This window comes from Cherax quadricarinatus, chromosome 65, assembly GCF_038502225.1.
Source record: "Cherax quadricarinatus isolate ZL_2023a chromosome 65, ASM3850222v1, whole genome shotgun sequence".
NCBI classification, from domain to species: Eukaryota; Metazoa; Arthropoda; class Malacostraca; order Decapoda; family Parastacidae; genus Cherax; species Cherax quadricarinatus.
In genome coordinates this window covers 12,807,746-12,835,099 of record NC_091356.1, presented here as the reverse complement: position 1 = coordinate 12,835,099, position 27,354 = coordinate 12,807,746, and the positions used below count along the sequence as shown (strand labels likewise).

Genomic DNA, 27,354 nt, shown 5'->3' with positions numbered 1-27,354 from the left:
CCCCTACAGAGGTAAGGGAAGGGGACCTGAGAGTCTAACACCCAGGATCAAGAGCCCCTACAGAGGTAAGGGAAGGGGACCTGAGAGTCTAACACCCAGGATCAAGAGCCCCTACAGAGGTAAGGGAAGGGGACCTGAGAGTCTAACACCCAGGATCAAGAGCCCCTACAGAAGTAAGGGAAGGGGACCTGAGAGTCTAACACCCAGGATCAAGAGCCCCTACAGAAGTAAGGGAAGGAGACCTGAGAGTCTAACACCCAGGATCAAGAGCCCCTACAGAAGTAAGGGAAGGGGACCTGAGAGTCTAACACCCGGGATCAAGAGCCCCTACAGAAGTAAGGGAAGGGGACCTGAGAGTCTAACACCCGGGATCAAGAGCCCCAACAGAAGTAAGGGAAGGGGACCTGAGAGTCTAACACCCAGGATCAAGAGCCCCTACAGAAGTAAGGGAAGGGGACCTGAGAGTCTAACACCCATGATCAAGAGCCCCTACAGAAGTAAGGAAAGGGGACCTGAGAGTCTAACACCCAGAATCAAGAGCCCCTACAGAGGTAAGGGAAGGGGACCTGAGAGTCTAACACCCAGGATCAAGAGCCCCTACAGAAGTAAGGGATGGAGACCTGAGAGTCTAACACCCAGGATCAAGAGCCCCTACAGAGGTAAGGGAAGGAGACCTGAGAGTCTAACACCTAGGATCAAGAGCCCCTACAGAAGTAAGGGAAGGGGACCTGAGAGTCTAACACCCAGGATCAAGAGCCCCTACAGAGGTAAGGGAAGGGGACCTGAGAGTCTAACACCCAGGATCAAGAGCCCCTACAGAGGTAAGGGAAGGGGACCTGAGAGTCTAACACCCAGGATCAAGAGCCCCTACAGAAGTAAGGGAAGGAGACCTGAGAGTCTAACACTCAGGATCAAGAGCCCCTACAGAGGTAAGGGAAGGAGACCTGAGAGTCTAACACCTAGGATCAAGAGCCCCTACAGAAGTAAGGGAAGGGGACCTGAGAGTCTAACACCCAGGATCAAGAGCCCCTACAGAGGTAAGGGAAGGGGACCTGAGAGTCTAACACCCAGGATCAAGAGCCCCTACAGAGGTAAGGGAAGGGGACCTGAGAGTCTAACACCCAGGATCAAGAGCCCCTACAGAGGTAAGGGAAGGGGACCTGAGAGTCTAACACCCAGGATCAAGAGCCCCTACAGAGGTAAGGGAAGGGGACCTGAGAGTCTAACACCCAGGATCAAGAGCCCCTACAGAGGTAAGGGAAGGGGACCTGAGAGTCTAACACCCAGGATCAAGAGCCCCTACAGAGGTAAGGGAAGGGGACCTGAGAGTTGTGTCAGCCCTTAACTCCAACACTAACAACACATCTGGCTCCATCAATGAAGAAAATTCCCTTGAAATTATTTTTTCAGAGTTGTAATAATTTTTTTCCTGCACTTCAGCCCATGGCGAAGATGAAATAGTATTATATATTCCTCGTGATGAAGGCAAGTATATATTACGTTGAGTTATACGAAGATTTTTATATACATATAAGATTTTGAAGGAGTCCTCAATGGATTTTACGTAATATAAAGTAATTGCAATTACATTATTTTTCATTTAGTGATTTTAATTGTGATGTATATCAGGCTGTTTTTAAATTATTATTATAAAGTATATATAACTCAGACAGACATTGACTTTTTATATATATATATAAAAATATTTAAAGTCATCATATGGCACTGTACATTTTAATAACATTTTATAATGTAATATGATTCAAGTCTTTATTCTAATTATATATATTCTGTAATACTTTTATGTGTGTCTTATTAATATATGACAAAAAAATATGTGCTAATTTCAGCTGTTATTACAGTATTATTTAATTAAAAAGTGTCTTATGATCAGATATATTAGATATTTTCTTAAATTTGTTTGCAAAAAATACAATATAGTATGGAAATAAGACACTCTGTCTTATTTTTTTGGTTATCCTGGGTAGTTTACACCTATGTATGATAATTGTACATATGTGTACCTTAAATAGACTTACTTAGAGTCGATGTTGAAAATCTATCCAGCGTTGACGGAATTAGGGCGAGATAAAAAAAAATTGTATTTGGATTATTAGCCCAGAGGGCTGGCCACCCAAGGTAACCCCATAATGTCAGACTTTTTTGGGTTATCCTAGGTAATCTACACATATTCTGCTATGTATGATAATCGTTGTAACTGTATTTACGTGTATCTGTACCTAAATAAACTTACTTCGGTGTGTGAGCTGAGGTTATTATCAACCTAGCCATATTTGCTGCTTCAGTAATGTCTGCATCCATTTACAAGGCAGAAATAACATTAACTTAACAGCATGCACTGTAAAAAAAAAAAACAGCTGCAACTTTTGGATATACTGTCACCATATGGTTACCTGGCAGTAAATAGGTAAATTGGATCATTGACTTTGTCAATGATCCAAGTCGGACCGAAACGTCGTCGTAAGCTTCTCTTTTATGTGCGGGTTATTTGTGTATTGTGTAATTAGGTACCTGGGTGTTAGTCATCTGTGGGGTGACATCCTGGGGAAGAGGACCTAAAGTAATACCCCACTTAACATAAGCCACAGTACTTGGCTTTCTTGAGTTTCTGAGTTCACTAACCCTCAGGGGTTAATGGTCCTATAGGGTTAATAACCCCAGATGGGGATTAATAATCTGGGGTTAATAACTCCAGAGAGGGTAATCTGGATTAATAAACCTAAAGGAGGGTTAACCCCAGAGGGGGTTAATAACCTGGGGTTAATAACCCCAGAGGGGGCTTAATAATCTGGGGTTAATAACCCCAGAGGGGGCTTAATAATCTGGGGGTTAATAACCCCAGAGGGGGGTTAATAATCTGGGGTTAATAATCCCACAGGAGGGTTAATAATCTGAATTGTCTTTTTTTATCATCAAGAAATTAGAGGTGAATAATGACATTCAGCCTGTCGTCTTAATCACGGATGTTACATCACTGTTGTAAAGACAATCAGATGGGAGATGGGTGAAGGTACCTTTAACAGTGAAAACTTGACATAGTTATATGTCATGCTCAGTGGCTGCCAGTTTACTGTTAGCGTGACAGAAATTTTTATTGCATTTCTTCTATGGTTTTAACTTAGACTAACCTAGTGAAGTCGAACTACATGACTTATTTCCATCGGGATGCCAGAAATGTGCTTTGACTTCTAAAGTAACCATAGTCAGGAACTATTTAGGCACAGGTACACATAGTACAATTATCATACATAGTGTAAATTACCTAGGATAACCAAAAAAAGTCTGACAAAATGACTTACTTCCATTGGGGTCCTTAACAGACCCTCTCCAGGTATAATCCAGATATGCAGCTCTAACAATAAATATAATATGATTTTTTTTAATCATGATTTGTTTTATCAATTTGCAGTGTGCCTGGTCTTCTAATTAGTGACATTCATCTGTCTCACCTGTAGTGATGGTAAGTCACCAGTATATGTATGTGCTGAAATATTATCCAGACCCACTTAAGTTTAGTGCTTCAAAATAAATGAATATAATGATAATAAAATTAATATTAATAATATTAATTAATATTAATTAATATTATTAATTAATATTATTAATATTAATATTATTATTAAATAATAACAATGATAATAATAATGATGTAATAATAATAGTACAGTATGTGAACTTCTGTCTAAAAAATCTATAGAGAGAGGAGTTCCTGTTAAATCTGAATATGAGATTTTTTATCCATAATCTTGGCATTAATAAAGAGTTTCAGGTTTAATACACTTTGTTAAATCTAAAAGTAGTTTACCCAGCAGACCATAACAAGAAACAATTCTGATTTAATAGACTTTTTCTGTTGTTTCCAGATATTGTTAGGGAACAGATTTTGTCTCCTCAGTCCCAAATCCATTACATTTGTATTTTACTGAAATAATAATGTAAATGCTTGTTATAGACATGTCATAGTTTAGAAGGTCAGTTTGAATTGTGATAAGACCATGAGAAAGCAGGAACACTTCAACAGGCCTACTGGCCCACACTTGGCAGGTTCTTCTCACACCCAAGCCCACTAAAAAAAATATTCACTAACTTCTGGCAAGAATTCCATTGAACGAGTGATGGTAATTGTGTTTCCTTTGGGTCACTCAACTTTGGTGGGAAATGGTTAGTCAAGTAAAAAAAAAATTATTTTAGGCTTTTATTTTATTTAAAACTTTATACCTACCATCTGACTCATGACCCAGCTTGGTTCCGACCAACCGGTCGTAAGTCAAAATGGATGTAAGTCGAACTTTACTATTGAATATCAACATCACATTTTTGTGACTTTATTTTATTGTTTTATTTTGGTATTTCATTTTTTACTTTACTTTTTATGCTGTTAGTACTGTATTTTATACTGTAAGGTTTAGGATAAACACTGTGCATAACACAAACACTTGTTTATTTCCCAGAAATTTCACATAAAAAACGCAGTCGTAAGTCGAGTGGTCGTATGTCAAGCAGGTCGTAAGTCGGATGGTAGGTGTATACTTAATACATACATAAGTCGTTCAAACATACCTAGACTTGAAAATATTATTAAATAACAATACAAATACACCTCAACCCCTGCAAGTGACTCAACTATGTAAGTATACAGAAATTCACATAAATGTAAACACAAGGGAGTTCTACTTTAGTATGTTTTACCCTTGCTGGTTTAGTGCTTAGTTTTGACTCTAATAATAAATATTTTAGTGTGCATACTTTAACATATTAGTGTCAACTTCAAGAAATATTATGAGTGTTTAACTCTTACAGGATTTAAGTGTAGTGGGGCAGGAGCACAACAATGGCCTACCGCCATCATTGGGCGTTGTTTTACCAGCTGAAAAGCCAGCTGTCACAATGCCAGATCTGCCAAGCAGTTCCCAGGCTCCATCATTGGCCTCTCACAGTGACGATGGTAGGGAGTTTGTGTGTGGTTGGGGATCAGCGTTCATCAACATAACCGTCACATTTCCAATGAACAAACTCATGTTTCGTCAGGTATGGCAAGTGCAATGAAAGGAAATTTCTTAGCCAACTGGGTATTTGTAATATATAACTTGTAGTGTTACAGAAAGGAAAAGTGATCTTTTCTTTACTTTCTGTTATTTTCTACAAGTAAGCTTTGAAATTTAGCTGAAAGTTTGGGAAATAAATTCTTATGCACTCTGTTGTGTGTACATTGTGATGTGATACTTATATTACTGTTAATATACTCTCAAAACTGGTTACAAAGGCCAAGTGACATAAAAGCAATGTACGTGTATTTGTTTTTTCTGTTAATACAAAGCTTAACGTGATTTTGTTTGTGTTTGAGAATCGAGCGAAACAGAATGACTTCAAGAGTGTATCAGTCTGTAGTGGAAGGAAGGTGGGGTAGGGGTCGGCCTAGGAAAGGTTGGAGGGAGGGGGTAAAGGAGGTTTTGTGTGCGAGGGGCTTGGACTTCCAGCAGGCATGCGTGAGCATGTTTGATAGGAGTGAATGGAGACAAATAGTTTTTAATACTTGACGTGCTGTTGGAGTGTGAGCAAAGTAACATTTATGAAGGGGTTCAGGGAAACCGGCAGGCCGGACTTGAGTCCTGGAGATGGGAAGTACAGTGCCTGCACTCTGAAGGAGGGGTGTTAATGTTGCAGTTTAAAAACTGTAGTGTAAAGCACCCTTCTGGCAAGACAGTGATGGAGTGAATGATGGTGAAAGTTTTTCTTTTTCGAGCCACCCTGCCTTGGTGGGAATCGGCCAGTGTGATAATAATAATAATAATTGTACTGAGTCTATAATTTGATTTCTCACAACAGTGACCTTTCACTTATCTTTTTCAGAAATACTCACCTATTCTTGGAATTTGTTGTTCTTGATTTTCAATTTTTCGTTTAACAATATATTTTAAGGCAATAAATGGAATGTTTTTAAAATTACTGTTATTTTATAATCATTAGAAATACAGCTGAGTTACATGATTCTTATTTGAAATAGTGACTCAGCATTGATGTTCAAATTACAGAAATTCCTAATGCAACATACCCATCCCTTGACTTGTGTGGAAGATGTGTCACTAAAAAAAAAAAAAAGTCCCATACAAAATGAAATCATGCAAATCCAACAATAAATACATGTATTGGTATAATATAAGATGTATGAGCTTGTATCTTTATATAAAATTGACCACACCCTAGTTATTTAATACAAATGAAGTTTAGTCTTGTTATCTTTCATCGGGAGTTACTTGCATATTTCTCCCAATGTAGCTAGCAGTGTTAGGACCAGCCACACTGATACATAGCACCAGAACTGGCTTGAGTATTTTTAAAAATATTGCAGCGATCATTTTTGTGTGTGTGTACTCGCCTATTTGTGGTTGCAGGGGTCGACTCATAGCTCCTGGCCCTGCCTCTTCACTGATTGTTACTAGGTCCTCTCTCTCCCTGCTCCATGAGCTTTATCATACCTCGCCTTAAAAGTATGTATGGTTCCCGCCTCCACTACGTCACTTTCTAGGCTATTCCATGGCCTGACTACTCTATGACTGAAGAAATACTTCCTAACATCCCTTTGATTCATCTGAGTCTTCAACTTCCAATTGCGACCTCTTGTTTCTTTGTCCCATATCTGGAACATCCCGTCTTTGTCCACCTTGTCTATTCCGCGCAGTATTTTATATGTCGTTATCATGTCTCCCCTGACCCTCCTGGCCTCCAGTGTCGTCAGGCCGATTTCCCTCAACTTTTCTTCATAGGACAATCCCCTTAGCTCTGGGACTAGTCTTGTTGCAAACCTTTGCACTTTCTCTAATTTCTTGATGTGCTTGACCAGGTGTGGATTCCAAACTGGTGCTGCATACTCCAGTATGGGCCTGACGTAAATGGTATACAGTCTTGAACAATTCCTTACTGAGGTATCGGAATGCTATCCGTAGGTTTGCCAGACGCCCATATGCTGCAGCAGTTATCTGATTGATGTGCGCCTCAGGAGATATGCTCGGTGTTATACTCACCCCCAGATCTTTTTCCTTGAGTGAGGTTTGTAGTCTTTGGCCATCTAGACTATATTATGTCTGCAGTCTTCTTTGCCCTTCCCCAATCTTCATGACTTTGCATTTGGCAGGGTTAAATTCAAGCAGCCAGTTGCTGGACCAGGCTTGTAGCCTGTCCAGGTCTCTTTGTAGTCCTGCCTGATCCTCATCCGATTTGATTCTTCTCATTAACTTCACATCATCTGCAAACAAGGACTCTTCTGAGTCTATCCCTTCTGTTATGGCATTCACATATACCAAAAACAGCACAGGTCCTAGGACTGACCCCTGTGGAACCCCGCTTGTCACAGGCGCCCACTCTGACACCTTGTCACGTCCCATGACTCGTTGTTGCCTCCCTGTCAGGTATTCTCTGATCCATTGCAGTGCCTTTCCTGTTATGTGTGCCTGATCCTCTAGCTTTTGCAGTAACCTCTTGTGAGGAACTGTGTCGAAGGCCTTCTTGCAGTCCAAAAAAATGCAGTTGATCCACCCCTCTCTCTCTTGTCTTACTTCTGTCACCTTGTCATAAAACTCCAGTAGATTTGTGACACAGGATTTTCCTTCCCTGAAACCATGCTGGTTGTCAATTATACACTTGTTTCTTTCCAGGTGCTCTACCACTCTCCTCCTGATGATCTTCTCCATGACTTTGCATACTGCACATGTTAGTGATACAGGTCTGTAGTTTAGTGCCTCATGTCTGTCTCCCTTTTTAAAAATTGGGACTACATTTGCCATCTTCCATACCTCAGGGAGTTGCCCAGTTTCAATGGATGTGATGAAGATCTTTGTTAATGGCACACACAGCATCTCTGCTCCCTCTCTAAGGACCCACGGAGAGATGTTGTCTGGTCCCACTGCCTTTGAGGTGTCAAGTTCACATAGCAGCTTCTTCACCTCCTCCTTGGTTATGTGTACCTCATCCAGCACTTTTTGGTGTACCCCCTGTTCTGATTTCCTGGAGTCCTACTGGTTTCCACTGTAAATACTTCTTTAAATCTCGTGTTGAGCTCCTCACATACCTCTCAGTCGTTTCTTGTGAACCCCCCATCACCCCTCCTCAGTCTGATTACCTGGTCCTTCACTGTTGTTTTCCTCCTGATGTGGCTATACAACAGCTTCGGGTCAGACTTGACTTTCGATGCTATGTCATTTTCATATTGTCGCTGAGCCTCCCTTCTTATCTGTGCATATTCGTTTCTGGCTCTTCGGCTAATCTCTTTATTTTCCTGAGTTCTCTTGTCTTTTGTACCTTTTCCATTCTCTAGTACACCTAGTTTTTGCCTCCCTACACCTTTGGGTGAACCAAGGACTCATTCTGTTCTTCCCATTATTTCTGTTTCCCTTGGGAACAAACCTCTCCTCTGCCTTCTTGCATTTTGTTGCCACATAGTCCATGTGTGTGTGTGTGTGTGTGTGTGTGTGTGTGTGTGTGTGTGTGTGTGTGTGTGTGTGTGTGTGTGTGTGTGTGTGTACTCACCTATTTGTACTCACCTATATGTGGTTGCAGGGGTCGAGTCATAGCTCCTGGCCCCGCCTCTTCACTGATTGCTACTAGGTCCTCTCTCTTCCTGCTCCATGAGCTTTATAATACCTCGCCTTAAAACTATGTATGGTTTCCGCCTCCACTACTTCACTTTCTAGGCTATTCCCCGGCTTGACTACTCTATGACTGAAGAAATACTTCCTAACATCCCTTTGATTCATTCGAGTCTTCAACTTCCAATTGTGACCTCTTGTGTCTGTGTCCCATCTCTGGAACAATCCCGTCTTTGTCCACCTCGTCTATTCCGCGCAGTATTTTATATGTCGTTATCATGTCTCCCCTGACCCTCCTGGCCTCCAGTGTCGTCAGGCCGATTTCCCTCAACCTTTCTTCGTAGGATAATCCCCGTAGCTCTGGGACTAGTCTTGTTGCAAACCTTTGCACTTTCTCTAATTTCTTGACGTGCTTGACTAGGTGTGGATTCCAAACTGGTGCTGCATACTCCAGTATGGGCCTGACGTAAATGGTATACAGAGTATTGAACGACTCCTTACTGAGGTATCGGAATGCTATCCATAGGTTTCCCAGGCGCCCGTATGCTGCAGCAGTTATCTGATTGATGTGCACCTCAGGAGATATGCTCGGTGTTATACTCACCCCCAGATCTTTTTCCTTGAGTGAGGTTTGCAGACTTTGGCCATCTAAACTATATTGTGTCTGCGGTCTTCTTTGCCCTTCCCCAATCTTCATGACTTTGCATTTGGCGGGGTTAAACTCAAGGAGCCAGTTGCTGGACCAGGCTTGTAGCCTGTCCAGGTCTCTTTGTAGTCCTGCCTGATCCTCATCCGATTTGATTCTTCTCATTAACTTTACATCGTCCGCAAACAAGGACACTTCTGAGTCTATCCCTTCCGTTATGTCATTCACATATACCAAGAACAGCACAGGTCCTAGGACTGACCCCTGTGGAACCCCGCTTGTCACAGGCGCCCACTTTGACACCTCGTCACGTACCATGACTCGTTGTTGCGTCCCTGTCAGGTATTCTCTTATCCATTGCAGTGCCTTTCATGTTATGTGTGCCTGATCCTCTAGCATTTGCAGTAACCTCTTGTGTGTGTGTGTGTGTGTGTTTGTTTGTGTATATACAGGTACCATTCGACTTATGAGTGAGTTCGGTTCCGACAAACTGGTCGTAAGTCTAACCTTACTACTGAATATCAACATCACATTTTTGTAATGACTTTTTTATTGTTTTATTTTGGTATTTCATTTTTTACTTTATTTTTTATGTTGTTAGTACTGTATTTTATACTGTAAGGTTTAGGATAAACACTGTGTACAACACAAACAGTTGTTTATTTCCCAGAAATTTGGCATAGAAAACACGGTCGTAAGTCGAATGGTCGTATGTCGAGCAGGTCGTAAGTCGGATGGTACCTGTATATATATATATATATATATATATATATATAAATATATATATATATATAAATATATATATTTAAATATATAATTATATATAAATATTTTTTTTTTTTTTTTTTTTCAACAAGTCGGCCGTCTCCCACCGAGGCAGGGTGACCCAAAAAAGAAAGAAAATCCCCAAAAAGAAAATACTTTCATCATCATTCAACACTTTCACCACACTCGCACATTATCACTGTTTTTGCAGAGGTGCTCAGAATACAACAGTCTAGAAGCATAAACATATAAAGATACACAACATATCCCTCCAAACTGCCAATATCCCAAACCCCTCCTTTAAAGTGCAGGCATTGTACTTCCCATTTCCAGGACTCAAGTCCGACTATATGAAAATAACCGGTTTCCCTGAATCCCTTCACTAAATATTACCCTGCTCACACTCCAACAGATCGTCAGGTCCCAAGTACCATTCGTCTCCATTCACTCCTATCTAACACGCTCACGCACGCTTGCTGGAAGTCCAAGCCCCTTACCCACAAAACCTCCTTTACCCCCTCTCTCCAACCCTTTCGAGGACGACCCCTACCCCGCCTTCCTTCCCCTATAGATTTATATGCTTTCCATGTCATTCTACTGTGATCCATTCTCTCTAAATGACCAAACCACCTCAACAACCCCTCTTCTGCCCTCTGACTAATACTTTTATTAACTCCACACCTTCTCCTAATTTCCACACTCCGAATTTTCTGCATAATATTTACACCACACATTGCCCTTAAACAGGACATCTCCGCTGCCTCCAACCGTCTCCTCGCTGCTGCATTTACCACCCAAGCTTCACACCCATATAAGAGTGTTGGTACTACTATACTTTCATACATTCCCTTCTTTGCCTCCATAGATAACGTTTTTTGACTCCACATATACCTCAACGCACCACTCACCTTTTTTCCCTCATCAATTCTATGATTAACCTCATCCTTCATAAATCCATCCGCCGACACGTCAACTCCCAAGTATCTGAAAACATTCACTTCTTCCATACTCCTCCTCCCCAATTTGATATCCAATTTTTCTTTATCTAAATCATTTGACACCCTCATCACCTTACTCTTTTCTATGTTCACTTTCAACTTTCTACCTTTACACACATTCCCAAACTCATCCACTAACCTTTGCAATTTTTCTTTAGAATCTCCCATAAGCACAGTATCATCAGCAAAAAGTAACTGTGTCAATTCCCATTTTGAATTTGATTCCCCATAATTTAATCCCACCCCTCTCCCAAACACCCTAGCATTTACTTCCTTTACAACCCCATCTATAAATATATTAAACAACCATGGTGACATTACACATCCCTGTCTAAGACCTACTTTTACCGGGAAGTAGTCTCCCTCTCTTCTACACACCCTAACCTGAGCCTCACTATCCTCATAAAAACTCTTTACAGCATTTAATAACTTACCACCTATTCCATATACTTGCAACATCTGCCACATTGCTCCTCTATCCACTCTATCATATGCCTTTTCTAAATCCATAAATGCAATAAAAACTTCCCTATCTTTATCTAAATACTGTTCACATATATGCTTCAATGTAAACACCTGATCTACACATCCCCTACCCACTCTAAAACCTCCTTGCTCATCCGCAATCCTACATTCTGTCTTACCTCTAATTCTTTCAATTATAACCCTACCGTACACTTTTCCTGGTATACTCAGTAAGCTTATTCCTCTATAATTTTTACAGTCTCTTTTGTCCCCTTTCCCTTTATATAAAGGGACTATACATGCTCTCTGCCAATCCCTAGGTACCTTCCCCTCTTTCATACATTTATTAAACAAAAGTACCAACCACTCCAACACTATATCCCCCCCTGCTTTTAACATTTCTGTCATGATCCCATCAGTTCCAGCTGCTTTACCCCCTTTCATTTTACGTAATGCCTCACGTACCTCCCCCACACTTACATTCTGCTCTTCTTCACTCCTAAAAGATGGTATACCTCCCTGACCAGTGCATGAAATTACTGCCTCTGTTTCTTCCTTAACATTTAAAAGTTCCTCAAAATATTCTCGCCATCTACCCAATACCTCCATCTCCCCATCTACTAACTCCCCTACTCTGTTTTTAACTGACAAATCCATATTTTCCCTAGGCTTTCTTAACTTGTTTAACTCACTCCAAAATTTTTTCTTATTTTCATTAAAATTTCTTGACAGTGCCTCTCCCACTCTATCATCTGCTCTCCTTTTGCACTCTCTCACCACTCTCTTTACCTTTCTTTTACTCTCCATATACTCTGCTCTTCTTATAACACTTCTGCTTTGTAAAAACCTCTCATAAGCTACCTTTTTCTCTTTTATCACACCCTTTACTTCATCATTCCACCAATCACTCCTCTTTCCTCCTGCCCCCACCCTCCTATAACCACAAACTTCTGCCCCACATTCTAATACTGCATTTTTAAAACTATTCCAACCCTCTTCAACCCCCCCACTACTCATCTTTGCACTAGCCCACCTTTCTGCCAATAGTCGCTTATATCTCACCCGAACTTCCTCCTCCCTTAGTTTATACACTTTCACTTCCCTCTTACTTGTTGTTGCCACCTTCCTCTTTTCCCATCTACCTCTTACTCTAACTGTAGCTACAACTAAATAATGATCCGATATATCAGTTGCCCCTCTATAAACATGTACATCCTGGAGCCTACCCATCAACCTTTTATCCACCAATACATAATCTAATAAACTACTTTCATTACGTGCTACATCATACCTTGTATATTTATTTATCCTCTTTTTCATAAAATATGTATTACTTATTACCAAATTTCTTTCTACACATAGCTCAATTAAAGGCTCCCCATTTACATTTACCCCTGGCACCCCAAATTTACCTACTACTCCCTCCATAACATTTTTACCCACTTTAGCATTAAAATCCCCAACCACCATTACTCTCACACTTGATTCAAAACTCCCCACGCATTCACTCAACATTTCCCAAAATCTCTCTCTCTCCTCTACACTTCTCTCTTCTCCAGGTGCATACACGCTTATTATAACCCACTTTTCACATCCAATCTTTATTTTACTCCACATAATCCTTGAATTAATACATTTATAGTCCCTCTTTTCCTGCCATAGCTTATCCTTCAACATTATTGCTACTCCTTCTTTAGCTCTAACTCTATTTGAAACCCCTGACCTAATCCCATTTATTCCTCTCCACTGAAACTCTCCCACCCCCTTCAGCTTTGTTTCACTTAAAGCCAGGACATCCAGCTTCTTCTCATTCATAACATCCACAATCATCTCTTTCTTATCATCTGCACAACATCCACGCACATTCAGACTTCCCACTTTGACACTGTAGTTTTAATGTAGAGTGAGAGGTGAGTAAACAAGATTAAATGAATAAATGAATGAGTGTGTAGAAGGTTGGCGAGTTATGTAAACAAATGTTGTTGTTGTTGTTGTTACCAGCCCGGACATGAATGATTCCTGTTCACTCTGCCAAGCCGACCAGAAAAACATCTCATATTTGTTAATTTATGTGTTTATATGTTATGTAGCATGTTTATTATATAATTTTGAAAAAGAAATCATAGATGGATTAAGCAAAATGTCTATATCAACGTTTTATACACATTTAATGCGCCTCGGTGATTATTATTGTGTTATTATCATTATTAATATGGCATCTTCAAGACCAATTACACTCTTAATGAGTGGCTCTGAGACAGACAAGCAGACACAGACACAGGTAGACAGACAGACACACACAGGTAGACAGACACACACAGGTAGACACACACAGGTAGACACACACACAGGTAGACAGACAGACACACAGGTAGACAGACAGACACACACAGGTAGACAGACAGACACACAGGTAGACATAAAGAGACACACACAAGCAGACAGACACACAGGCAGACAGAAAGACACACACAGGTAGACATAAAGACAGGTAGACAGATAAACAGACACACAGAGATACACAGATATGTAGGCAGACAGATACAGACAGGTTTATGCGCAACAGTGAAAACCGAGAGTTCGAGAGCAAGAGCCTTTCTTGCCACAGACTTCATCTTAGAGGCCATGGTGAAATTTACTGTCGAGTTAGTACAGTTAATACAGTATGATGCTGCTGATAGGACAGGGTTACTCAAACTGATGCTGCCTGCATGATGCATTGCTGCCGCGAGTATTGTCAAATATTGTACAGTGGTGCCGTCAGCATTTTGGGGGAAATCTTTATCAAAAGTTGTTTTTACTGTATCAAGATTTTTAAATACAACTTTGATATTAAAAGTCTTAAGAAGAAGGCATATCAACCAAGTTTTTCATGGTAAGGAGAACCAACATATTTTTTGTTGAATAAGGCTGGTTGTCCCTTTTTGGATTGTAAAAGTATTTCTAGCAATTTTAAAAGATTTATCAATTACGTTTCTTGGGTATTTCAAATCAGTACCTATTTCATAAATTTTGGATATTTCCTCATCTATGAACTCAGGACTACAAATTCGTAAAGCTCTCAAAAACACTGATGAGAAAACAGACAGTTTAACTCTATCTTGATGTGAAGAATAATAGTGGACATAGGAACAGTTATTTGTAGGTTTTCTGTAAATTTTAAATTTGAATTCATTATTACCCTTAATAATTAAAACATCTAAAAAAGGCAATGTGTTATTTTCTTCAAACTCAACATTAAAGTTTATAGAATGGGCTAAGCTATTTAATTTGCCAAGGAAATGGTGTACATCTACATTCTTGGGCATAAGACACAAAATATCATCAACATATCTGAACCATTTAGCTCTATTAGAGAGGATTGTGTTAAGCAACCTTGTTTCAAAAAATTCCATGTATAGGTTACTAAGAACAGGTGAAAGAGGCTTTCCCATTGCCATACCAAACTGCTGAAGTACTGGGAAGTACAATGCCTGCACTCTAAAGGAAGTGTTTGGGATATTCGCAGTTTGGAGAGATATATTGTGTATTTTTATACATATATACTTCTAAACTGTTGTATTCTGGGCACCTCTGCAAAAACAGTGATTATGTATGAGTGAGGCGAAAGTGTTGAATGATGATGAAAGTATTTTCTTTTTGGGGATTTTCTTTCTCTTTGGGTCACCCTGCCTCGGTGGGAGATGGCCAACTTGTTGAAAAAAAAAAAAACATGTATGTGTAGTGTGACCTAAGTGTAAGTAGAAGTAGCAAGACGTACCTGAAATCTTGCATGTTTATGAGACAGAAAAATGGACACCAGCAGTCCTATCATCATGTAAAACAATTACAGGCTTTCGTTTTACACTCATTTGGCAGGACGGTAGTACCTCCCTGGGCGGTTGCTGTCTACCAACCTACTACCTTTAACTCTATAATATGCCTTTTCTAAATCCATCAATGCAATAACTTCCCTACCTTTATCTAAATACTGTTCACATATATGCTTCAATGTAAACACTTGATCTATACATCCCCTACCCACCTACCCTAGCCTAGCTTAACCCTTTCAGGGTCCAAGGCCCAAATCTGGAGTCACGCACCAGTGTCCAAGAATTTAAAAAAAAAAAATTGTTATTTTTTCTTATGAAATCATAGAGAATCTTTTTGTGAAGGTAATAAAACAAAAAGTACGAAATTTGGTGGAAAATTGACGAAATTATGCTCTCGCGAATTTTGATGTGTCAGCGATATTTACGAATCGGCGATTTTGCCGACTTTGACTCCCATTTTAGGCCAATTACATTATTCCAATCAACCAAATTCTTAGCTATTTCACTAGTATTACTTCTATTCTATCGATTGAGCACAAGAAATCGCCAAGTCAACTGTTTCAACTACAAAATAAAGTGATCGGAAATTGTTAATTTGGCCAATTTAACACAAGGTTCAAAATATTCCAATTTCAAAATAGGGTCCAGAATGAACAATGTAGGCATTCCTGGCACTAAACTAACATTTCCTCTGTTCATTAGTTATGTTTTGAGGCTTTTCAAATAAATTCCATTTTGATTTTTTATTCACATAATGAATTTTTATTCACACCAAAAAATAGAAGATTTACTGTTATGCAATACTGTAATAATTGTATAAATATCATCACCATATTTGTGAATGTATATTAGACCCACCAGCTGGTGTGTATTAGTCGTGTGAGGTCGTTTGTTTACTCTTGAATATCGGCAAAAATTTAACATTTCTGCTACTTTGAGCTCAGTTTCAAGCCATTTCCAGTGCTAAAACCAATCAAAATCATCGCTATTTCTGTAATATGTCTTCCATTCTATCAAATGAGACCAAGAAATCGCAAATACAACTATAAAAAACATATGAAAAAACACTGCAAAGTTGCTGTTTTAATCGAAAAATCATGATTTCATTTTTTTTCTCTCATTATACACAGTGTGCTGCAGGATCTGTTTTATGTGGTGCACACATACCACATAGATGTATTCTCTCATATCTAGGCCCAAATGTTCCACTCACAGTTTATCAGAGTGAGCTGAGCTCATGGCGTAGATCTACGGTTTGGACCCTGAATGTAAAGCCGTAGATCTACGGGACGGACCCTGAAAGGGTTAAACAAACCTGCAGGGTGTTGTACATATCCTAGGCTGTCTTACTCCCTAGCAGTGAGCAAACACATACATATTCATACACAGATTAACTATTTGCTAACCCATGATTCGCTAATCACAGCATTACTTTTTGTCATAGATGCTCCATGGGATATCAACAGCCAATGCCATGACACAACTCAAAAGAGAAGGGTTGAAAAATTTGTACCGAGGGATCCTGCCACCTCTGTGCCAGAAGACCATCTCCACGTCAATAATGTTTGGGATGTTTGATCAGTATGGAAAGTTACTGAGATATTATCATCCTCAGCTATCAGATGGTACTTAAAATATTTTAATTGTGTTACATATGTACTGTATTACATGTACCCTTCATGTGCAGTGCCTTGATTCTGATGACAGGTTTTTGATTCAGTGTGGGGGAACCACCTTATCTTTCCTAAGATCAAACCTGATTATTGTACTTCTTACTTCTCCCAGTCCCTAGGCACTCAACACCCCCAATGAGTTCAACACTTCCTCATGAATGTAATGGGGAGATGAGGTAACCCTTCAATGGTCTTCACTAAGAGAAAATTAAGAACATTAAGAGGGACATTAGACGATGAATCGTTTTTCACTTATGTCCCTCTTGATCATGATGTAATAATAGTATATTAAACATTTTTATTTTTTTATTGGTCAAGGTGTGCTGCATGTATACTGTATACAGTTTGGATTTGATGGAATGGATTTTTGTGGTGTAATGCAGTAAAAATTTGTTGGTATTTGCTATTAGATCTTTGGTGGAGTGGAGTAGAGGTTTTGGTTTATTTGCAAGTTTTATTGAATTTGAAAACATTTGTTTAGCTGAACTTAAGCCTTACCACATTTGAACAAATGCCACCAAAACACTGAATTTAAGTAATTTTACTATACATATTTATTAAAACTTTCACTGGTCACCCACAATTTGGAAAAACTTTTGATGTTTTTAAATCTGTAGTGGATCATTGTCACATCACAGTAGTTTTAATAATTTGTTTCTAGTGTGTCATATACTTGTCCACAGTTTAGTTTTATTTAATATCTTTATTATGCACCCCATACCCATCCTGTGGGTGGTAGTCAAAAGATTACAGAGGTATATAATTGGTCCAGGGACTGGACTCCAAAGTTTTGATAGCTGAGCAAGTTACGAAGGTAATGAACTAGATCTGGTTACAATAATGATAATTTACAAAGGTAATGAGCTCCAGGTAGAGGTGGTCACAATCATGACAAATTTCAAAGGTAATGTACACAAATAACCAGCACATAGAAGAGAGGAGCTTACGACGACATTTCGGTCCGACTTGGACCAGGATGGCTTCGTCTCTGTAGTTGCCTTCCTCTCCCATTACATCGTAAAATGCTCCAAACTTCAGAACACTCGTGACCTAACCTGATTCCTCCTTTTTCTCCTTTGGGTTGTCTTTCTTCTGCCCTGTGTATTTGTTCCTTTTATTTATTTATTTTTTCCCCCCCTCGGTGTTGTTGCTCTTACCCTCTGTGGGCACCTAGCTCCCTTGCAGTGCTCCTCTTTCTTAGTATTTGACTGGCTCCTCCTACTCTTACCGCCTCCCCACTACTACTTCCTTCCACCTCTACTACTACCACTACTACCACCTCCTGCCTATATATACCCATCCTGCTCTCCTTTTCATTAGTGTGACTTTGTAAATGGTCCAAGTCGGATCGAAATGTCGTCGTAAGCTCCTCTCTTCTATGTGCAGGTTATTTGTGTATTTTTCCATTCACAGTGTTGTGCCTTTTTGTTATTTATGGACCCCGCAGTTAAACGTTTTATTCTTCCCAACTTTTTTAACGTTCTTCCTTCTTTTAAGCCCCTCTTTCATTCTTATGAGGCTGCTCTTATTGCTGCCCAGCGTCGTAAGAATCAGCTTCGCTTTCTGTGTGACTGTCTTGCTGAACAAGTTTTGCCACCTTCCTTCTCCCACTTTCTGAAACCCAACCCACCCTTTCCTGATCATGCCCATCTCCTACTTCAGCAACTCATCCTTTCTGTGAAGTCTCAGGTTGAAGATGCCTTCTTTACTCTCCGTCAGCGTCAACGTGCTCTCTGCTTCTCTTCCACAAGATCTCTACAACCTTCTCTCTACCATTGCTTTTGACACTACTCGCCTGAATTCACAAATTCATTCCTCTAAATTACAGAATAAACTTCAACGTCTCATCTCAGCTAGCCCTTGGTCTAAATTCTCCCTTACTGACTGTGTTACTAACCTGTCTTCTGTCTCACTCTCTCAGTATGAGCTTGAACTTCTTGGTTTTGGTCTTTACTTTGCCACTTCTCCTACCCCTCGGGCTGGTATTGCCCTGATTAGCTCTTTTGATTCTTTTTGTCAGTCTCGCTCCCGTAATCTTCCTGACTTTTCCACCTTTCGTGGCGCTCTCCTTCCTGCTCTTGATAGCCTGTTTTCTAAGAACCACCACCTTCCGCGCCATTACCAACTTGCCCTTTCTTCTCTTTACCCTTAACCCTTAAACGGTCCAAACAGATCGACGTTCAAATTCGTAGTGCTACAAAAGCAGATCTACTTTTTTTTACATATTTTCAAATATAAAAAAAAAATGTAGATAAAAGTTTTTTTACACGTTTTCAAATGTAAAACAAAAAAGAAGATCTACATTTTTTTTACATACTTTCAGATGTTGAAAAAACGTATATATACATTTGGACCATTTAAGGGTTAAATCCAACACCAACATTGTCATGCTGACAAAGGTAATTCGGTAGTTATCCTTGATCGCAAGGATTACCTTTGTAAAGCTGATGTCTTGCTCTCTGACTCATGTACCTACACTCCTTTCGTTTCCAACCCTCTTGATCGCATCAAGAGAACTTTTAACATGAAACTAAGGACTCTATCTGACCTCTGTCCTCCTGACTTTGACCTCGGTCAACGTTTTCGTGTCATCTGTCCCTCTCTGCCCTATTTCTATGGCCTTCCCAAAACCCATAAACCTGATATTCCCCTACATCCTCTCATATCCTCTACAGGTTCTGTTTCTTATGCTCTTGCTTCTTGGCTGGCCAAAACCCTCACTCCCTTTCTTGATACTTTTTCTCCTGCCCACCTCCATCACTCTCAGGACTTCATTGAACGGGTTCACTCTCTCCCGACCTGTAAGATGCTTAGTCTTGATGTTGAGTCCCTCTTCACCAATGTCCCTCTTGATGATGTCCTTGATTTTCTTAGAGAGAAGGCCATTGAAGGGTTTCTTCATCTCCCTATACCTACTGATGTCTTTCTTGATCTTATCCGCCTCTGTGTGGACTAATTCCTTTTCCTTCCAAGGTAAATATTATTCTCAAACCTTCGGTGTGGCTATGGGCTCTCCTCTCTCTCCTGTCCTTGCTAATCTTTACATGGAATACTTTGAGACTGTTCTTCCTACTATCGATGTGCGCCCTTCACTCTGGCTCCACTATGTTGATGACATCTTTGCTCTGTGGCCTCATGACTCTTGTCTCTTCCAGCCATTTCTTGATACTCTTAATAATCTTGCCCCTTCCATTAAGTTTAAAGCTGAATGAGAAATCTAACTCCTTGCTTACTTTTCTTGATGTTCATGTCCACCGCTCAGACACAGGTTTTGCCTTTTCCGTTTACCGCAAGCCTATGCACAGTGACATGTACATTCACTACTTTTCTTATCATGCTTCCTCTGTCAAGAAAAGTGTTCTTATCTCCCTCTTTCTCTGTACTCTCTGCATATGTGATCCTCAGTTCCTTCAATCTGAAATTTCCACTCTTCATAATTCATTTTCCCATCTTGGCTACCCTTCCCATTTCATTGACTCTGCCTTCTCATGTGCTAAACGTAGTTTCTTCTCTCCCAAACTCTCTACTCCTGGGAACTCTTCTGTCCTCTGCCTTCTCTACATTTCCGGTCTTTCTAATCTCAACAACTCTCTCCATTCCTTAGACATCAAACTTACTTTCTGCCAGACTAACACTCTTCACACTAATCTTGTTCATACCTCTCCTCCCTCTACAGATGCTCCTGGTGTCTACTCTATTTCTTGTTCCTCCTGTCCTCTTCAATACTTTGGAGAAACTGGTCGATCTCTTTCTGACAGACTTAGGGAGCACAAAAATAGTGTTAGGCTTGCCGACACTAACAATGCTCTTTTCTGTCACGTCAGAGATCACAGCCAGCGTATTGACTGGTCTTCTGCTAAAACTGTCTTCCCTACTTCCAACTTTAACAGTCGCCGTCTGGTTGAATCCTCCCTAATACACAATTTTCCTTGCATGAATCTTAGTCCTGGCTTCATCTCTGTAGATGCCTTCCTCTCCCACTACATCGTAAAATGCTCCAAACTTAAGAACACTTGTGACCTAACCTGATTCCTCCTTTTTCTTCTTCTCCCTCTTTCCCTTTTCCTCTTTCCTTTTTCTCCTTTGGGTTGTCTTTCTTCTGCCCTGTGTATTTGTTCCTTTTATTTATTTATTTGTTCCCCCCCCTCGGTGTTCTTGCACTTACCCTCTGTGGGCACCTAGCTCCCTTGCAGTGCTCCTCTTTCTTAGTATTTGACTGGCCCCTCCTACTTGGGTATGGGGTGCATAATAAACATATTAAACTAACTAACCCTCCTACTCTTACCACTTCCCCACTACTACTTTCTTCCACCTCTACTACTACCACTACTACTACTACTACCACCACCACCACCACCACCACCACCACCACCTCCTGCCTATATATACCCATCCTTCTCTCCTTTTCGTTAGTGTGACTTTGTAAATGGTCCAAGTCGGACTGATACGTCGTCGTAAGCTCCTCTCCTCTATGTGCAGGTTATTTGTATTGTTCCAGTCATGGTATTGTGCCTTTTTGTTATTTATTCAAAGGTAATGAATCATAAACACGTTAGTACATGGTTACAATCATGAATAAATTACAGAGTAATGATCAGTTAACAAACATTGTAGAGAACTTATTTTTTTTTTATTATCACACCGGCCGATTCCCACCAAGGCAGGGTGGCCCGAAAAAGAAAAACTTTCACCATCATTCACTCCATCACTGTCTTGCCAGAAGGGTGCTTTACACTACAGTTTTTAAACTGCAACATTAACACCCCTCCTTCAGAGTGCAGGCACTGTACTTCCCATCTCCAGGACTCAAGTCCGGCCTGCCGGTTTCCCTGAATCCCTTCATAAATGTTACTTTGCTCACACTCCAACAGCACGTCAAGTATTAAAAACCATTTGTCTCCATTCACTCCTATCAAACACGCTCACGCATGCCTGCTGGAAGTCCAAGCCCCTCGCACACAAAACCTCCTTTACCCCCTCCCTCCAACCCTTCCTAGGCCGACCCCTACCCCGCCTTCCTTCCACTACAGACTGATACACTCTTGAAGTCATTCTGTTTCGCTCCATTCTCTCTACATGTCCGAACCACCTCAACAACCCTTCCTCAGCCCTCTGGACAACAGTTTTGGTAATCCCGCACCTCCTCCTAACTTCCAAACTACGAATTCTCTGCATTATATTCACACCACACATTGCCCTCAGACATGACATCTCCACTGCCTCCAGCCTTCTCCTCGCTGCAACATTCATCACCCACGCTTCACACCCATATAAGAGCGTTGGTAAAACTATACTCTCATACATTCCCCTCTTTGCCTCCAAGGACAAAGTTCTTTGTCTCCACAGACTCCTAAGTGCACCACTCACTCTTTTTCCCTCATCAATTCTATGATTCACCTCATCTTTCATAGACCCATCCGCTGACACGTCCACTCCCAAATATCTGAATACGTTCACCTCCTCCATACTCTCTCCCTCCAATCTGATATTCAATCTTTCATCACCTAATCTTTTTGTTATCCTCATAACCTTACTCTTTCCTGTATTCACCTTTAATTTTCTTCTTTTGCACACCCTACCAAATTCATCCACCAATCTCTGCAACTTCTCTCCAGAATCTCCCAAGAGCACAGTGTCATCAGCAAAGAGCAGCTGTGACAACTCCCACTTTCTGTGTGATTCTTTATCTTTTAACTCCACGCCTCTTGCCAAGACCCTCGCATTTACTTCTCTTACAACCCCATCCATAAATATATTAAACAACCACGGTGACATCACACATCCTTGTCTAAGGCCTACTTTTACTGGGAAAAAATTTCCCTCTTTCCTACATACTCTAACTTGAGCCTCACTATCCTCGTAAAAACTCTTCACTGCTTTCAGTAACCTACCTCCTACACCATACACTTGCAACATCTGCCACAATTGCCCCCCTATCCACCCTGTCATACGCCTTTTCCAAATCCATAAATGCCACAAAGACCTCTTTAGCCTTATCTAAATACTGTTCACTTATATGTTTCACTGTAAACACCTGGTCCACACACCCCCTACCTTTCCTAAAGCCTCCTTGTTCATCTGCTATCCTATTCTCCGTCTTACTCTTAATTCTTTCAATTATAACTCTACCATACACTTTACCAGGTACACTCAACAGACTTATCCCCCTATAATTTTTGCACTCTCTTTTATCCCCTTTGCCTTTATACAAAGGAACTATGCATGCTCTCTGCCAATCCCTAGGTACCTTACCCTCTTCCATACATTTATTAAATAATTGCACCAACCACTCCAAAACTATATCCCCACCTGCTTTTAACATTTCTATCTTTATCCCATCAATCCCGGCTGCCTTACCCCCTTTCATTTTACCTACTGCCTCACGAACTTCCCCCACACTCACAACTGGCTCTTCCTCACTCCTACAAGATGTTATTCCTCCTTGCCCTATACACGAAATCACAGCTTCCCTATCTTCATCAACATTTAACAATTCCTCAAAATATTCCTTCCATCTTCCCAATACCTCTAACTCTCCATTTAATAACTCTCCTCTCCTATTTTTAACTGACAAATCCATTTGTTCTCTAGGCTTTCTTAACTTGTTAATCTCACTCCAAAACTTTTTCTTATTTTCAACAAAATTTGTTGATAACATCTCACCCACTCTCTCATTTGCTCTCTTTTTACATTGCTTCACCACTCTCTTAACTTCTCTCTTTTTCTCCATATACTCTTCCCTCCTTGCATCACTTCTACTTTGTAAAAACTTCTCATATGCTAACTTGTCCACACAAAATTATATTCTCTTATGTATGACTACAGGTATGGTAATACATACTGACAGAGTGTGGGAATAAGGCATATATACATAGTGCAGACATATAGTAAAGGAGACATTTCACAACTTGTGGCTTTATCACTCAGGAGTGATATAACCAGGTGTGGTACATCACCTTCACTATATACACTTCTCTTATAAACTTCTCTATTTAGTGCAATTTTTTGTAAATACAATTGCATGGAAAATTGAATAGTACATTTATTGAATGCTATTCAATTTGAATAAATTGTACTTTTTCACTCTCTGTTATGAAAAATTGCACTATTATAGAGAAGCTTCAAAAAAGAGCTGACTGTATCTTGATTGTGCATATACACAAATAACCCGCACGTAGAGAGAGAAGCTTACGATGACGTGTCGGTTCGACTTGGATCATTTACAAAGTCACATGGTCCAAGTCAGACTGAGACGTCATCATAAGCTTTATGTGCGGGTTATTTGTGTACTGTTCCAGTCACAGTATTGTGCCTCTTTGTTCTTCATTGTGCATATGTATGTCATTCCCCATATTCTCTTTATTTACTACAGGAACAACAATGGCCTTGGCTGCCACATTAGCTGGATGTACTGAGGCTATACTTTGCCCATTTGAACGTATCCAAACTGTGTTGCAAGATAAGAAATTCCATGGCAAGTACAAGTAAGTAATAGTCACCTTAGTACTGGACTAATTCATGCTTTGGGTGCCCAAATTATAGAAAATTTCACAATTTATTATCCTAGAGAAACAGGTTCATCAGATTTTTCTGAAAATTTGAATGATGCAGTTTTCTTAAACATTGTCACAGAGTCTCTCTTTGCCCACTAAAATTCCCTCACCTATTGCCTTAATCCTTTCTTGAAAATAGCTCAGAAATTGGAACTTTTTTCCCCAGACACCCTTGTTGCAATTGCAGATGAGCTCCTGAATCATAGTATTTCTTATCTAATTTCATATTTTTTTGACAGTGAAATTGAAACCATTCTGCAAAATGATACACAAGTGAGTTTCTCTTCTCTTTCCTATTTTTTCTATCCTGATATACCTATGATTAGTTTTGAAAATCTTCTTACTTCTGTTTCTTACCTGGTCAGCCAGACTGTTTCTGTTTGAGGTCTGTTGGCCCATGTATTCCATCACAGTCTGCTTGATCTGAGACTTGTCAGAGGTAGTAATCCAGTTTCATCTTGAAGACTTTCTGCACTTCTTCTGGCAACATTTCTGATATCTGCTGGTAGCAGGTTGGATAATTGCATCCCATGGTTGCCAGTACAGTGTTCTCTTATTGTACCCATGGCATCCCTGCTTTTCACTGGGTTTATTTTACACTTTCTTCCATATCCTCCCTCCAGTATGTTATTACAGTAGTGTTTAGGTTTGGGACTAGGCTCTAAAGTATTTTCCACGTTGAGGTGGTTCGGACATCTAGAGAGGAAGGAACAAAATAGAATGACTTTGAGAGTATATAAATCTGTAGTGGAGGGAAGACGGGGTAGGGGTTGGCCTAGGAAAGTTTGAAGGAAGGGGGTAAAGGAGGTTTTGTGCGCGAGGGGCTTTGACTTCCGGCAAGCATACATGAGTGTGTTAGATAGGAGCGAATGGAGAGAAATGGCTTTTAAGACTTGGCATACTGTTGGAGTGTGAGCAAGGTAACATGAAAGGATTCAGGGAAACCAGCAGGCCAGACTTGAGTTCTGGAGATGGGAAGTACAGCGTCTGCACTTTGAAGGAGGGGTGCTAATGTTGCAATTTTATAACTGTAGTGTAAAGCACCCCTCTGGCAAGACAGTGATGGAGTGAATGATGATGAAAGTTTTTCTTTTTCAGGCCACCCTGCTTTGGTGAGAGATAGCCAATGTGTTAATAATAATATATTATCATGTATCTCACCTCTGCTCCAGAAAATATATACTCAGTAATTTTAGGTGTTCCCATAGTTTAAATGCTTTACTGGTTCTTTGTAGGCAGTAAATAATCTCTGTATCTGTTCCATCTCTGATAACTCTCCTACCCTGAATGAAGCCATGAAGTGAGTGAGCAAAAGTGACTTGTCACAATTGGCATTATCTCCTTCATTTTAAAAGCTCTTATTTTCCACCTAATTATTTTCCTGGTTTTTGTGATATTAATCTTTTGTTCTGTAAAGAATAAGTCGGTTGACATTATTTCACCCAAGTATTTCACACAATATTTTCATTCTATTAGGTGATCCTCCTGCATTGTGTATACAATATTCCTCTTAGGTTCTCTTTTCCCTCTTGCCTATTCCCATACCTTCCTCATTCTCTTATATGTCCTCATTCCCACTCTCATTCATTTCCACTATTTTTCCCAGGATAGCTGACACAACGCACCTTACATATGCTCTTCACTTACCCACTGGTAACATTGAAACTATAGGGCATATGGTGTTGTGAAGTGGTGAGGGGCATTGTACAAGTAGGGTAGGAAGGTAGGGAGGGAGGGAAGGAAGAGAAGAAGGGAGTCACCTGCCTTTCCATCCATCCTCTTTCCCATGACCACCAGCCTGAAGCCAGGACCTTTTCCTTCCCATGCTCTCTGGCAATACATCTGCCTCCCAGGGTAATCATCCATGCTCCAGTCATTTATCCCCTCAGCCACCAGCCGCATGATGGGGCCTTTTCCTCCCCAAGCTCTTTGGAAGCTCACCTTTCAGGCTCACTAAAAACACCATTCGCCTCCTCCATTGGCCAGCAGCCAGACAACAGGGCATTTTCTTCAGGCTCCAAGGGACTTCACCTTCCTCACAGGCTCACTAACTACCCCCAGTCCTTGCCCCTGTACCACCAGGGCCAGGGTCTGCCTCCCAGGCTCCTAGGCAATCTACCCACCTCAGTGGAATGCCTACCACTTCCAATGTCTTATGCCATAATATAGCCTATGATTTCATTGGGTTGTCTTGAGTCAGTATTACTATTGCCTAGCTTTCAACAACCATGAAAATATAAAGGTTGACAAATGTTTGACAATAACCATTACTTAGCTTGTAGATACAATAATATTTAACCAACCATTGTATTATCTCACAGTTCATTATAATTAAAAAAACATTCATTATATTTTTTTCAGAAACAGCTTACATATAGCCCAAGATCTGTGGAAGTTTGGAGTGAGGGAATATTACCGTGGAATGGTTTCCATCCTCCTGCGCAATGGACCAAGCAATATTCTCTTTTTTGGTCTTAGAACAGATATCAAAGAAAGGCTGCCTGATCCTGGCCAAGCCTGGTGGGGTCATATAATAACCGACTTTGTATCTGGTGCCTTCCTGGGAGCGTTCATCTCTACTGTCATGTATCCTATTAACGTCATCAAAGCTCACCAACAGTGTCAGGTGAAAAGAATTACTGCACTGATTTTGCAAATGTTTAAAATACAGTGGAACTTCTACTTGTGAGTTTAATCCATTCCATGACCTTGCTCGCAACTGGATTTGCTCGTTTGCAGAGTCAATTTTCCTCATTTAAATTAATTGAAATGCAATTAATCCGTTGCAGTGGAATTCTGTACTTCAATAATTTCGCTAATATCAACTCTCCGGCTTATT

At 40.3% G+C, this 27,354-nt stretch overlaps 1 protein-coding gene across 3 annotated transcripts in view; it reads left to right on the top strand.

Annotated features, from left to right (window-relative positions):
• Positions 1-1,339: 1,339 nt before the first annotated feature.
• The window catches only part of LOC128700539 (mitochondrial nicotinamide adenine dinucleotide transporter SLC25A51), a 40,951-nt gene continuing 14,936 nt past the window's right edge, over positions 1,340-27,354 (top strand). For 2 of the 3 annotated variants that reach the window (XM_070098955.1, XM_070098953.1), the window contains exons 1-6: positions 1,340-1,485; positions 3,431-3,481; positions 4,822-5,049; positions 16,734-16,914; positions 24,335-24,446; positions 26,877-27,141. In XM_070098955.1, the coding sequence (XP_069955056.1) occupies positions 3,479-3,481; positions 4,822-5,049; positions 16,734-16,914; positions 24,335-24,446; positions 26,877-27,141 (789 nt within the window). In that variant the 5' untranslated portion in view covers positions 1,340-1,485; positions 3,431-3,478. The remainder of the gene's footprint in view (positions 1,486-3,430; positions 3,482-4,821; positions 5,050-16,733; positions 16,915-24,334; positions 24,447-26,876; positions 27,142-27,354) is intronic. The other variant, XM_053793795.2, reaches the window with a different exon arrangement.